We start from the raw sequence: 12959 nt of genomic DNA, 5'->3' as shown, positions 1-12959 counted from the left end.
ATGGCTTGCTCCTATTGAAAGCAGAACCCACTTCCCACCCCCTCTTCCTTCTCCTTTCAACTTCACCCCAGTTCATTGCTCCTTCTGCTCTCAGGTGCCCTCTTCCTCCACGGCACTAGCTTTGGTATTTCTCAGACCCCTCAACAAACTAACTGAGCATCTGGCAGAAAGCTGTTTCTGCAGTTTCTCTTGGATTAATTTAATGAGGTTTACAGAGTTGAATCAGCACACCACAAGGACAGAGAAGCACAACAGGAAGGAACACAACGCTGAAGAGGGGAGAACGATGTTGGCACGGAAGGCTCAGACACAACTTATATGACCAATGTGATCAAGTTAGTACCACTTTATTAATAGACTCACAGCAATTTATACTCTACAGGTGCTATTAAGAGACCCACACCAATTTATACCCCCATCTGAAAATACACACACTATGCACGCTTCGTTATGTAAAAGGTGACAGGTTAAAACTACTCGTTCACACGCTTCCACCTCCCTTATGACTGGTCCCGGTGTGGTGCCCACACGCTGCTCCCCCCTTGTGCAGGCATCCTGTATTATCTCATCTTTCTGTCCAACTCTCCTACCTCTCTGAATACAGTTTCCTTGTCTCCCTTGGCCTTGCATATGTCCTTCACAATACCTGCAGCTTGTTACAGCTTCCCCCTGCTCAGACTGCTATTACAAACAAATTATTTGGTCTGGATTGCTGATAATATGCCCATTTTCTTCCAGCCACTCCACAGAACAAGGAAAGGACAGAAAGCAATAGGATTCCCCCTCTTTCAGCACTAGGAAGCTGACGATCCAGTTCTTAAGCTCCCTTCAACTATGTGGCTGATTAACTGCCTTCAAATCCTGGACAATACCTTACTGGTAACTCATGGCCCCCTGCCTGATTTCTCAAGGCTGGTTAAGCTCAACACCATCAACCTCCAGAGCACTTCCTAAAATGTGCATCTCATGGAAAGGCAGGGCTAAGAAGGAAACAGCATTTTGCATAACTAAATGCAATTTTTAACATTTCTAAGCTAAAATAATGTGGGGGTTCTAATTTCGAAGTTGAATAAACATCAAAAAAAGCCCAAAAGAAAGAACACATTTAAAGCTCACTATTACTACCAAAAAGCTAAACATGGTATCAAGAAACCGCTGAAATGTCTGTATCATGTGCACTTTCCTCTAACAGCAAATACCACAACAAGCTATTAAATCACTTTCACAACAGCACAACATTTCAGACAAAAGCAATTTATATTAGTATCAGGCAAACACAGACATCTATTCTGTAGTGTTACCTGTCTGGGTTAGTTTTGTTTCTGTTTTCATGGAGAAACAAAGGGGAAAAGATACACAGTTTAAATGTTATGAGGAAACAAAACCCATGTGTAATGAAACAGCGTATACATACTATTTCACTATAAATTCAACTCTTCACAGCAGCTCCAAAATTGCAGGTACCCTGAGATTTTTTTAAACTCCCCCCACATATGGATTTTTTGCTAAATCATAATATTCTTAAGTGACAAATTGGTACAGTATAATCACTAATGTCAAAATTTTAACAACAGTTATTACATTACTGAAGGCTGAAAAACTTGGGTTCTGAAGCCACAGTGCTATTTGTAGAAAATTACAAACTTTCAGAAACTTCTAACTGATCTACATGTTTTCTCCGTGAAAAATTTCACAATGGAATACGTTTGTTTTTTTTATTTTATTTCTTTAAAACAAAAATAAAGCACACAGTCTTATTTAAAGATTGGGTTTGTTTCGTTATTTGGTATTTTTTTTAAAAAAGCCCTAATCAAATTTAGTTCTATTTTATGCATGGGGTTCAACTAGAAAACCCAGAGAGGCTCCTTCTAAAATAAAAATATATGATTCTAAGTTATTGAAAACTCTTTTATAATACTCTCTCCCTAAAGTAGCTCAAAACAAGTCATGATGCAATGCTGTTATATGAGAAGTTGAGCTACTAATTTTCGATGACCCACATAAATTGCCAGCAAGTCATCACAAATACTAATTGATTATTTAAACAGCGTTTTCCAAAAGGAAAAAAAAAACCTCCTCCAGTTCCCTCACACCAATATCATAGCATTTTTTCCAAAAGAAGGCCATACAAACATTGCCTACAAACATATTTTGAGAAGTACTATAATAGTAGATAAATGCATAAAATAAAAATTTCCATTAAGAAAGCTGAGGTATTTACTTAAAAAAAAGGTTGGTGCATGACTGGAAGCATTTTATAACACTTTTCCAACAAGGAGCAACTTGTTGACAAAAGTCGTAAGTGTCCAGATTTGTCTGGATGGATAATGTCTGTTTGCCCCATATGTAATAAAAAAAATATCCATACATTTGATAACTTTTAATATATAAATACCACAAACAGAGAAGAATAGATAGAAAGGGAACCCAGAGATGAGATCTTACCAGTAAAGGCGTTTTAACTGAAAACAACATCTGCCAAAATGGTCGCAACTGGTGAGTGCAGTCATAGGCAGATATACCACCACCGTTCTATTTGCATTTACTCTGAACAGCTCCAGATGACATTGTTCAAAACTTAGCTTGCTAGGGAAGCTGTCTTCACATCAAAACACCTTTCTGCCCTCAACTAGAAGAGTTAATCCAAAAGTAAAATCCAGCCAGCATAGATGAGCCTCAAATAAGAGGCTACCAATAATAATGGACACAGCTGACAAGCAAGACCTAGTAAGCAAGGAGACATTTGTGAAGGTATTTCAAGTTAACGTTACTACTGTGTGTTAAAATTCTTCATGAAATTTTCAGACAAGCTAGCAACGGTGTGGTTTACATTTCAGGCCCAAATTCTTCAGAAAATGGAAACTGGGCAAGTTTCAACAACAAACTAATTAAAACAAAACCATATTTCTCTTATTTATACAGTTTGTGACTGGAAGATATGTGAGATTATCCAAGCTCCTGCCCAACAAATTTGGGCTACTTACTTTACTTTTATAATCCTGTTACAAGTTATGCAAGGGTTTCAACAATTCTTAAAGACTAACCCATATTCTAGCAACTATCACCACACCACCAGATTTCTGATGAGGTCATACTACTACTTCCTGTAAGGGCACAACAACTCTTCATCATTCTTAAGACATTCCTGCATGTTTGCTATTAAGCAGCTCTATACTTAAAGCAGGGACTTTCAGTGAACTATCCAAGATCTTTGTTCTGAATGGTTATGGTGATATTACTCATACATATTGCATAGTATTAATCACCCTGAGTAATATTGTAGTATCACCAAATGTTAACAGTTCATTATCAGGAGAAAATAAAGGAGGAAGAACACTGAGACCATTAAGAAGATACTCTGAACTGCTACAGCAACAGGCTTAACATTCCACAGTCCCACCTTATTCTACAGCCTATTTAGCAGGGAGCAGTCTTGAGCAATGGCTCTGATATAGATACATAACATCAACGAGTTAGTCAATACACATGACCTCTCTTCCTACCCTATCTTCCTTCTCTCTACCATATTCCTTAAGTTTTCAAGTTTTCATTTCTTGAAAAGACAGAAGTTTTGCAGGTGTATCTTTAGTCAGGCTGAGTCTCTTCAGTAACAGCACTGAAGTTGTCTTCAGTAGCAGCAAAATCATGGTGGACTGCAACAGTATTTCTATCGATATTAAAAAAGGAATGTTAAAAGCACCTTCTCAAAGAGGAAGAAAATGTAGGTGCCGCCATTTTTTTAAATCTCTGCAGTAGCAATACTTTTGTATATAAGGAACTTAAAACCTCCCTGACCATCTGTAAGCAGTGCTTGTCATATTATAGCAAAAAATGTAAAAAGATGGAATTACTAGACTGAATCTGCTTTCAAATTCAAAACCTGCCTGGGTAATACTATCTCAGACAGAAATGGAGAGGAAAAAAAAGTTACTGGATTAAGAAAGCAGTTTTAAAAGACACTGACTTGAAGGTAGGATATCCAGTCGAAGAGAAAGAAAATAATGCTGGCAAAAATGTGCAAGACGACAAAGGTAAACATGAAGAAATGACAACTCAATGCCTTATCTAAAAATTAAGAAATCAAGTGAGCTCTGAATCCCAAGGAGGCCAATGTGTTACAGAGCGTTTATTACATAGCTTGTTCACATCTCTTCAAAATATTCTGTCGTATGAAAATGCTGCAGCTGTGTATTAACCATAACAACTTTAAATGAAAAATAGAGGAAAGTCTACCTCTACATCTAGGGAAACAAAACAATTCAAATTTTGAACAGGAATACCAAATAAAATAATCAGCAGAATACTCCCCCAACTACAGACATAAATAATTCCCCAATCCCAGTTCAGGCAGTTAAACAGAGCATATATTGCATTTCATTTCCTTTTTTTCTTTTCTTCTCCCAGGTATTTGGAGAAGGAAATGAGTAGTAAGACCAGCAAGCTGCTGTTTTCAGTTTCTAAAAATTAAGTCTAATCTTACTAAGAGTATACTGAACAGTACTGCTGCATTCTATGGAACACACTCTTGCTTTTCATGTAGAACTTAAGTTCTGTGAAGGAATACCTAATTACATTCAACTGTTTTCAGATTTAGCCACAGTATTCATCACCTTCAGCTAGCTCTTGTCAAATTAACAAGGCATTAATAAAGCAATGCATTGTCTATCTACATATATATGCCACAAGTGCACTGTAGAAAGGGGGAAAAAAAGCAAAAAATTACTTCAAGTCTGAAACAAGTATCATACTAGGACTGGAAAAAGAGAAAACACAGAAAGGATGACAAAAACCCTACAATCACAAGTCTATAAACCATTTGCTACTACCTATAAAACAGAAGTAAAAGGGAAGGTCAGTCGAAAAAAAATTAAACACTTAACTATTTATCTTTTAATTGGAAATACTTTATCTTTTATCCTTTCTAATTTTATTTTGCTTAGGACTTAGAAAGTTTTAATACATAGACTAAAGAAAGAACAAAGTGGTAATGCAGTCTAATATCCTTTAAATACTGGATTCCTAGAAGCCATTTTAAAGCATGTTATTTTAAAATGGTATGTAATCACATCTTGGACTTCCAGCAACTGTGAGCCCACCATATGATTAAGTTGTTGCATATTATCCTGCTGCTATAAGGGTCCAAGAATCTCAAATGATGCAGCCCTCTATACTACTTTTAAATCTTCCAGTACTATGACATGTTATCAATAAGTGTTTAACTTGTAACATGGTATTACCAATACAGACACAATTCAGAAACTCACTGAAACACTGGAAAAAAATACCCATGTGACTTAGATTTTTATTATTTGCAGAAAAGGGGATGGGGAGGGTACTATTCCACATTTGATTCTGTTTATCTGAAAACGATTCATATGGTCCTTACTATTGGGTTTGATGCTTGCAGAATGAGTCAGGTGTCAACTTCCAATGCCTAAAATAATGAGACTTTAAAATATGTATTAATTTAAGACTGGTTTGTAACAACCTCAAATAATTGCTAATAACTCCAGCTACAAATACAATAAATAAAAAGATGATGGCTGACAAGGATAAAGACTGAGAAAGTATCTTTGGTTGCACAGTAACAGAATTACTAGCCAGAGTACTAATATCATACAGGTATCTTCCCAAGAACTTGGAGGCCTACTTGCCTGTTTTACGGAGCATGCCCTACAGCTGCTGAAGTATTATATCTTGGCTAACATGAACTTATAGTACTGGTTCAGTACTTAAATAGCCTACTTACAAAGTATTTAGAGGTGAATCAAAATAGTTTTACTGGAAACAAGCATTAACATTACAAATAATGAGTATGTAAAAAGAAGCATTTGAACAAAAATAGCTTGGATTTCCAAAATGCTCAGCATTAGTCTTAATTCTGCTCTATTCATGTCAATAGGAAAAAAAATCCACATTGTATCTTATTTTAATCCTCTTTGCTCTCAAACTCAAATCTGACCTAGTGTTCTCTCCTAAAGACACCTTATGCACCTTCTAAATCTAGCTATTGCAGTTAATATACAGAATTCAGCTTTCTATGCTTCTTGCCCAGAAAGGTGTTATATCGGTTTTGATGGAAACACTACTGCTAGCATTTTTTTTATGTTACTGGAATACTTTTTTGTACCGTTTCATATTATTTACTTATATGTTATTTTTAAGTTTGATGTTGAATCTCTTTAAATTCCATTGTGCCTAGCAGCAGATCACTGAACAGCAACAGGTCACCTTACCTTTGCAAAACTTTCATTTTTGGTACAGTGCCGAACTACTTACCATATATACATCTATTTTAGAACTGAAGGCATATGGCCAAAAGCAAGGAAATAAAATTCTCCTAGTTACTGAGATGATCCTTACTATTATTTTTCACTAAGATACTAGAACAGATTCAACAACAACAAAAAAAGAATAACCTATGGATATTATGTAGCTTTTTTGAAGAAAAGAAATATGTGACAACACCCTTGGAAAGCAACAAATGTGAAATTCCATTATTTACAACTGAACCAATTGCTTACCAATCTATGTGATTTGACAATCCTATTTCATTCAAAACAAAAAAAATTGCTTACTAAAGTTATGCAAAACTAATTTTAAAAGTTGTATCTATATTGATTTAAGAAGATAAAGCGACCATACAGCTTTCTACCAAAAAAACCCTACATTTTCTTCTCATACCAGTTTTTACTGTAACAAAACAGATATTTTTTTATTTTTCCTTAGTCTTTCTAGCCCTTTGAACCAAAAGAAAAAAAAATAAGCCAAACCACACAAGCCAAAAGTTTTCAGAGCTATTCTTGTGCTTAGTAAAATATTCTACTATATAGGGGAAGGATAGCTGTAGACCCTCACTCTCAAGGCACTCTTCAGTTAGGCACAGAAAATGAGATACTCTCAGAATTTCATCATGCATTAAGAAGTGTTTCTGAACCTTTGTATTAAAGCAATTCAAAAGAACATACACAGAACACAGATGCAAAACAGTCTTCAAGACACTTCAAAAGATTTTACAGAGCAACAAGAAAGCAAATGCAAGTCTGGCTAGTTTCATAGCTGGCTTCCAAGACCCTATAGACTATCATCCACCGAATTTCAGACTGCCATGGCAATCAAGAGCTGTAAGAAACAGGGAGATTCACAGGTGCCATTAATTCAAAGATGTTGAAGTAGGCATGTAATGTAAAGACAGGCTTCCCAAACTCACACCTCGCTATGCAAGAGCAAGTAAAAGGCTAAGCATGCAATGGAATATGTTTGTTGGCATGACTAAGCCACCAAACTCTTTAATCACAGCTCATACTAACACCACTTTTTATTGCATGTCCTGGTTTCAGCTGGGATATAGTTAATTTTCTTCTTAGTGAACAATGCTGATAACATACTGATGTTTTCAGTTGTTGCTAGGTAATATTTACACCAAGTCATAGGACTTACAGTTTCTCGGGCCTTGCCAGCAAGAAAGCTGGAGGGGCATCAGTCACCGGGAGCGGACACAGCCAGGACAGCTGACCTGAACTAGCCAAAGGGATGTTCCATAACATGGGGCATCATGCTCAGTGTATAACCCGGGCAGGGCTGGCCAGTCATTGCTCAGGGACTGGCTGGGCATTGGTCAGCGGGTAGCTAGCAATTGTATTGTGCATCACTTGTTTTCTTTCCTCCCTTCCCTCTGGATTTAATTCAAGTCCCTTTCTCCCTCCTTTTCATTATAACTGTTACTGTTGTTGTTCTTCTGGGTTTATTTCAGTTATTAAATTGTTCTTATCTCTACCCTCAAGTTCTACATTCCTTTCCAATTCTTCTCCCCATTCCCCTGGGTGAGGGGGCAGTGAACAAGCTGCTGCATGGTACTTAATTACTGGCTGGGGTTAAACCACAGCATTTAAACCTTTTGCCAACACAGCAGTGACAAAGAGATACGACACCATCTTTGATATTAGTATACTCACAAAAATTTACAAGCACATACACTCAACCTAGAAAAACTTCTCCCATGTTATAGGAGGAACATAGACAGGAAACTTAGCAGGAGCAAGAGTACAGAGGCAAACTTTTTCTGCCTTCTAGATGCAAAGTTTAAAATATTGGAAATACTGGCCAAGAAGCTGGAATCCCAAATAAGGATTCAGTGTCATCCTTTCTGTTGAAATAATAACATCTTTTTATCCAGTCATTAACTGATTCTGTATCAGGTCTCCATTTGGGGTCTTAGACCTCGAGTTGAGCATCCAAGGAATTTTTTTAACAGGCATAAACTTAATGAGCAAGGAGTCCAAACAAGTGTTTATTGTTTTTGAAAACGAGGTATAAGAGTATTTTTTCCTTTAGATACAAGTTTATACTTCAACATAAACTACATTCCTAAACTATTCCAGAATTAATAGTTTTATTTGAAAAAATGCTATTTCAAAACTGCAAATTATTCAGAAGAAATTAATTCCAGGTCACAAAGTTCCTCTACAACTATTTTTTCTCCTATCTTAGATCTGTTTCTATTTGAAACATTCTTCTGGCTTATTAAAGGTTTACAATTGAGACAGATTTTTAAAAAAAGACTATTACAAAAATCAAAAATTATTAACTGCTGTGAAAACAATCTGGCTTGCATGTAACTTATGGAAAGCAACAGATGGCCAAGTAGGCAATGCTGAAACAACGAACACGAGAGGGTTTTTTGCTCACTTCGCTTCCGCAACCCAAAGAATATAATCAACAGAAACTGTAAGTATTTCTCAAGTAATATTCTAACTGCACAGAAGAATTTGTCCTTGAAACAAGACATATGAAATAGTCATAAACTGCAGAGGCATATTTTAAGATGTTAAGGCAATGTCTTGGAGTTCTAAACTTGGGATTTTGCACAATTTTGTATTAAGGAAGACCCTCCACATTCGTTATGCTCCCAGACAGCATTTTGGTTACCAATGCAGCTCAATCACCTCCCCGCTTCCCCAGAAGTTCTTTTAATAGGTAAGAGCATTTAAAATTGCAGGATTCCAACCCTCCTGCAATTGGCAAAGAGGCAAAATCAGCTAACAGGCAAACTTCAAAGTAATTAAAATGAGAGATGCAACATGGATTCAGTAGGTTTTCTTTAAAGTACGAAAAACCTTACTTCAGAAATACTAAGCAGTAACCATCATCCATTGCTTCATTCACTTAGAATTACAATGACAAATAATATCAGTATTTGCCTAAAAGAAAGACATTTCCTGCGGACCAAGTAAACCACTGACAGGTAAGGAAAAGAGAATTCCGAGTATCAAGAGGGAAAGAGCAGGTAGGTCATTCTACTGTTTTCTTTTCTTAAACATGAACTACCTCTACTAAAGAAGGATCAATTTACACAACTGACAGTGACAGAAGTACAGCTGTACTGACTTCAGGTACACTACTGGATTGGTTACCATGGGAAAGGAAGATTGTGCTATAGTCAAATACAAACAAAAGGCTCTGCCATTCATCTGCACCAAGTTCTGAATATTAACCGAGAATAAAATGCTGTAGTTTAGAGATCCTGATCAATAAAGCTTGCACTGCATCTTGGTAACAGAAACAAAATAGAAGCCAAGATTCTCCAAGAAACAAATAGTTCTTGCTCAGCAATTCCAAATTAGTGTTTACTCAAAAACACCACATGCTTTGAGTTAGGTATCCAGTTCCCAAACTCCACATGTTTAACAGGCATTTCTCTTGTCCTGCCCGGCAAAGTCAATCTAAACAGATGCTCGAAGCATTCATGCAGTCAAACAAAAAAGCAGAAGACAATATGCTTTCATATTCTGTGGACTAAAACTACTGCAGAAGACAATTATTAAGTCTAATTACTAGTTGTACCAAAATCAGCAAGGATTAATTCAGCCCTTTAAATAGCCATGGAAAAAAAAAAAAAAAAAAAAGGACAATGATATACCCTATCACAATAGTTTGGAAATAAACTTTCACCTGACAATGCAACACTTGGATGTTCTTATGATTTCATCACTAACAAGACAATTTTCTCACACTCTCTGAACTCCAGTCACTAAGGAAAAGCTCTGCCTGCACCCTGCAAAGACAACTACACCATCAGAACAGACAGCAAGCAGATATGCTCACACTCCATCCAAGGAAAAAACGTTCACCACCACACATTTTTGAACATGCAACATTGGTGTGATGTAAGCAGGCAGCTGAAATAGCCAGAAGACCTATATACATTCAACACAATTTAGATTGTGTTTGCAAAAATCAGAAATTCTGTATCCTGACTCAGACACAGTCATACCTACCTAGATCCTGGTACAATCTGGATCAAAGCCACTGAGACACAATAACAAGTGTAAAATAGTCCTTTTACATTGGGGAAATGTGGGCACTCATACCTCAGTCCACAAAGAAGTGAAAAAATTCTCACACACTGATGCTAGAAGTTAGTTAGCAGAACCTCCTCAGCTACTTTAGTCTAAATAGCACATCATACAAGAACAAGAAATGGCACACCCTGAAACACCCAACTCTTGCCAGACACTACCAGCAGCAATGCTGTAAATACTCGCTAGGACTGGACAGCTTGCTTTTTAAAATCCCAACTTCCAGAACCTGCCAGCTGAACAAAAGTTGTAATTACTCCAATTCCACCAGAAAACATCATCTTACTTGAAATACCTGATTCAGCATCCAAAGCCTGTAGGAACCTCGAATTTCTTTGGCCCCAAGTGCCTAAGGTCAAAATAACCACCACACGTTGCTGCTCTAATTAAAGAGAAAAATTCAGACTCCAACACATGTTGATGCAAGGCAACACAAGAACAAAAATCTGGGAGTGAGATCTTGCCAGATTCACCAGATGCTTTTTCACAACCATCTAAATTTGACCACACAGAATGAAGTACTGAGCCGCACTAGGATGACGAGGAAAATTTGCACCTTCCTAAATCCTAGCCCTAGAGACCTTGGAAAGATTAAGCCTCATTTTCTTACTAAATTTCTCAAAGCCTTTCTGTTGGTTTGGTTTTGGTTTTTTTTTTTTAACTAGACAGTTTTCCTGGGGTTGTTTGGGGTTTTTTTGGCCCATGATTTGATCAATTCTGCAAAGGTAGAGGGGAGCAGGGGAGCAACTAAAAAGAACAAGTAAAGAAAGTATCGTGGGGTAAAGAAAAGGCAACAGTAAGGTGGAGGTATCCGGACCATGCGGTAGCCTCACCTCCTGGATCCGCCTGCGGGCTCGCTGCAGCACCTCCTCGTACCCCTTCTGTCGCAGCTCGCTCAGGCTCTCGTAATACTCTTCGGGGTCGTCAGTCTCGGTGAAGAGCACTTGCGAAAGTATCTTCCAGCCGCAGGTATCCAAGCTGTGGACCAAGTAAACTTGGAGTTTGTAGCAGAGCGCGTCCATCTCCTGCTCGGATAGCTCCGGGGCCCCGAACAGCACCGTCCACATGCCCGAGGGCTCCTCGGGGAAGGCAGGCAGGTAGGGCTCCAGCTCCGAGTTCACCGAGCACAGCTGCTGGTGCACAGCCCGCAAGTCTTGGAAGGAGAAGAGGCCGGCCCAGCTGCACTCCTCCCCCGCGGGCTCCGCGTCGGGAGCCGCCGGAACGGCCGCCTGCAGCAGCGAAGGCGGCAGCGACAGCGCGGCGGCCGCCTCCTCCTTCCCCAGCTCCAGCACTTCTATCTCCTCGGCGGCACCTGCCGCCTCCGGGCCCCGCCGCGGCCTCCGGGCCGGGCTGCTCTTGGCGCGCACCGAGCCCTTCAGCAGCGCCTCGGCCACCGCGCCCCGCTCGGCGCCCCGCGGCGCCGCCTCGGCGCGGGGCTGGGAGAAGCCCCTGGGCAGGCCCGCGTCCCTGCGCGCCGCGGGGCTGCCGGCCTTGGGGGCGGCTCTGGCCTCGGGGCCGCCGCGGCAGAGCTCGCGGGAGCCGCTGCGCTGGCGCTGCGCCGTGCGGTTGTGGCAGGTGATGGCGAACTTGCCCTCGATCTCGTTCCAGGCCACGATGAAGACGAACTTGTGCTTCTCCCGCTCCTGGAAGGCGTGAGGCCTGACAGCCACCCAGTCGGCCTCCAGCGTTTCCTCCAGGGCAAAGGCGGACATGGCGCTGCGCGGCTTCCCACACACCCCCCACCCTCCCCGCTCCCGTCCGCCGCTCCCGCCTGCCCCGCTGCGCGCCGGCCGGCAACGGCTCCCCACAGCCCCGCGCGCCGCCTCACTGCCCACCATCAGCCATCTTAGCGGCGGGGGGACGGGGCAGGCGCTGCGGGCGGGGGGGAAAGACGCGCCGGATCCCCACCGGAGCGGCGAGGGAGGACGGAGAGAAGTCGCCGCCTCTCTGCTCGGAGCCCGCTGCCGAGGAGCCTCGCCGTCGGTCGCCGCCGCGGCAGACAATGCCCGGTGCCCCCGCACAGGTACTTGGCGCCCGTCACGTGGGGCACGATCTGTTTACAAGCGGCGGTGGCGCTGCGGCAACTCAGCGCCCGCCCCGCCCCGCGGCCTCCCGAAACCCCGCCCCCGCCCCGAGGAGCCCCTTCCCCATTGGCTGCCGCTGGGTCTCCTCCGGCGGAGGAGGAGGGGCGGAGCCTCAAGCTCGCCGTCTCCTGCCCTCCCTCCTCGCGCCCCAGTGGCGGGCGGGGGAAGGTGGTGCCCCGCCCCTTCCCTCGGACGTGCGACGCGGCCCGCGCTGCATGCTGGGGAAGGGCACGAGCCGCGCCGCGGCCGTTAGGGGGTGGGGCCGGGGCGGTTGCGCGGGAGGGGGCGGGGCGGGGCGGCCGGGCTGCAATCTGGCACCTGTCAGTAGTGCCGTGACTGCACCGTAGCGCCCGGCGACGCGCTGGGGAGTGAGGGGCTCTGCTCCTCAGAGGACAGCTTCTCAGGCAGCGCTGGCTTTGCCCGCCGCAGCTCTTGCCTTGTCGTTAGCTCCCAGTCAGCCCCGTGGGGCACGCCGGCCTCGGCGGTCCGCGCTGCAGCGGCCTGCAGGTCCTGCTGC

General features: G+C 41.8%; 1 protein-coding gene across 2 annotated transcripts in view; it reads right to left on the bottom strand.

The window, feature by feature from the left end:
- JMY (junction mediating and regulatory protein, p53 cofactor) overlaps positions 1-12428 on the bottom strand; it is a 73049-nt gene extending 60621 nt beyond the window's left edge. The window contains exon 1 of one of the 2 annotated variants that reach the window (XM_055790875.1): positions 11192-12428. In XM_055790875.1, the coding sequence (XP_055646850.1) occupies positions 11192-12196 (1005 nt within the window). In that variant the 5' untranslated portion in view covers positions 12197-12428. The remainder of the gene's footprint in view (positions 1-11191) is intronic. The other variant, XM_055790874.1, reaches the window with a different exon arrangement.
- Positions 12429-12959: the final 531 nt, after the last annotated feature.

This window comes from Falco peregrinus, chromosome Z, assembly GCF_023634155.1.
Source record: "Falco peregrinus isolate bFalPer1 chromosome Z, bFalPer1.pri, whole genome shotgun sequence".
Taxonomy (NCBI): Eukaryota; Metazoa; Chordata; class Aves; order Falconiformes; family Falconidae; genus Falco; species Falco peregrinus.
Note: the sequence above shows the minus strand (reverse complement) of the source record. Positions and strands in the feature narration are given on the sequence as shown.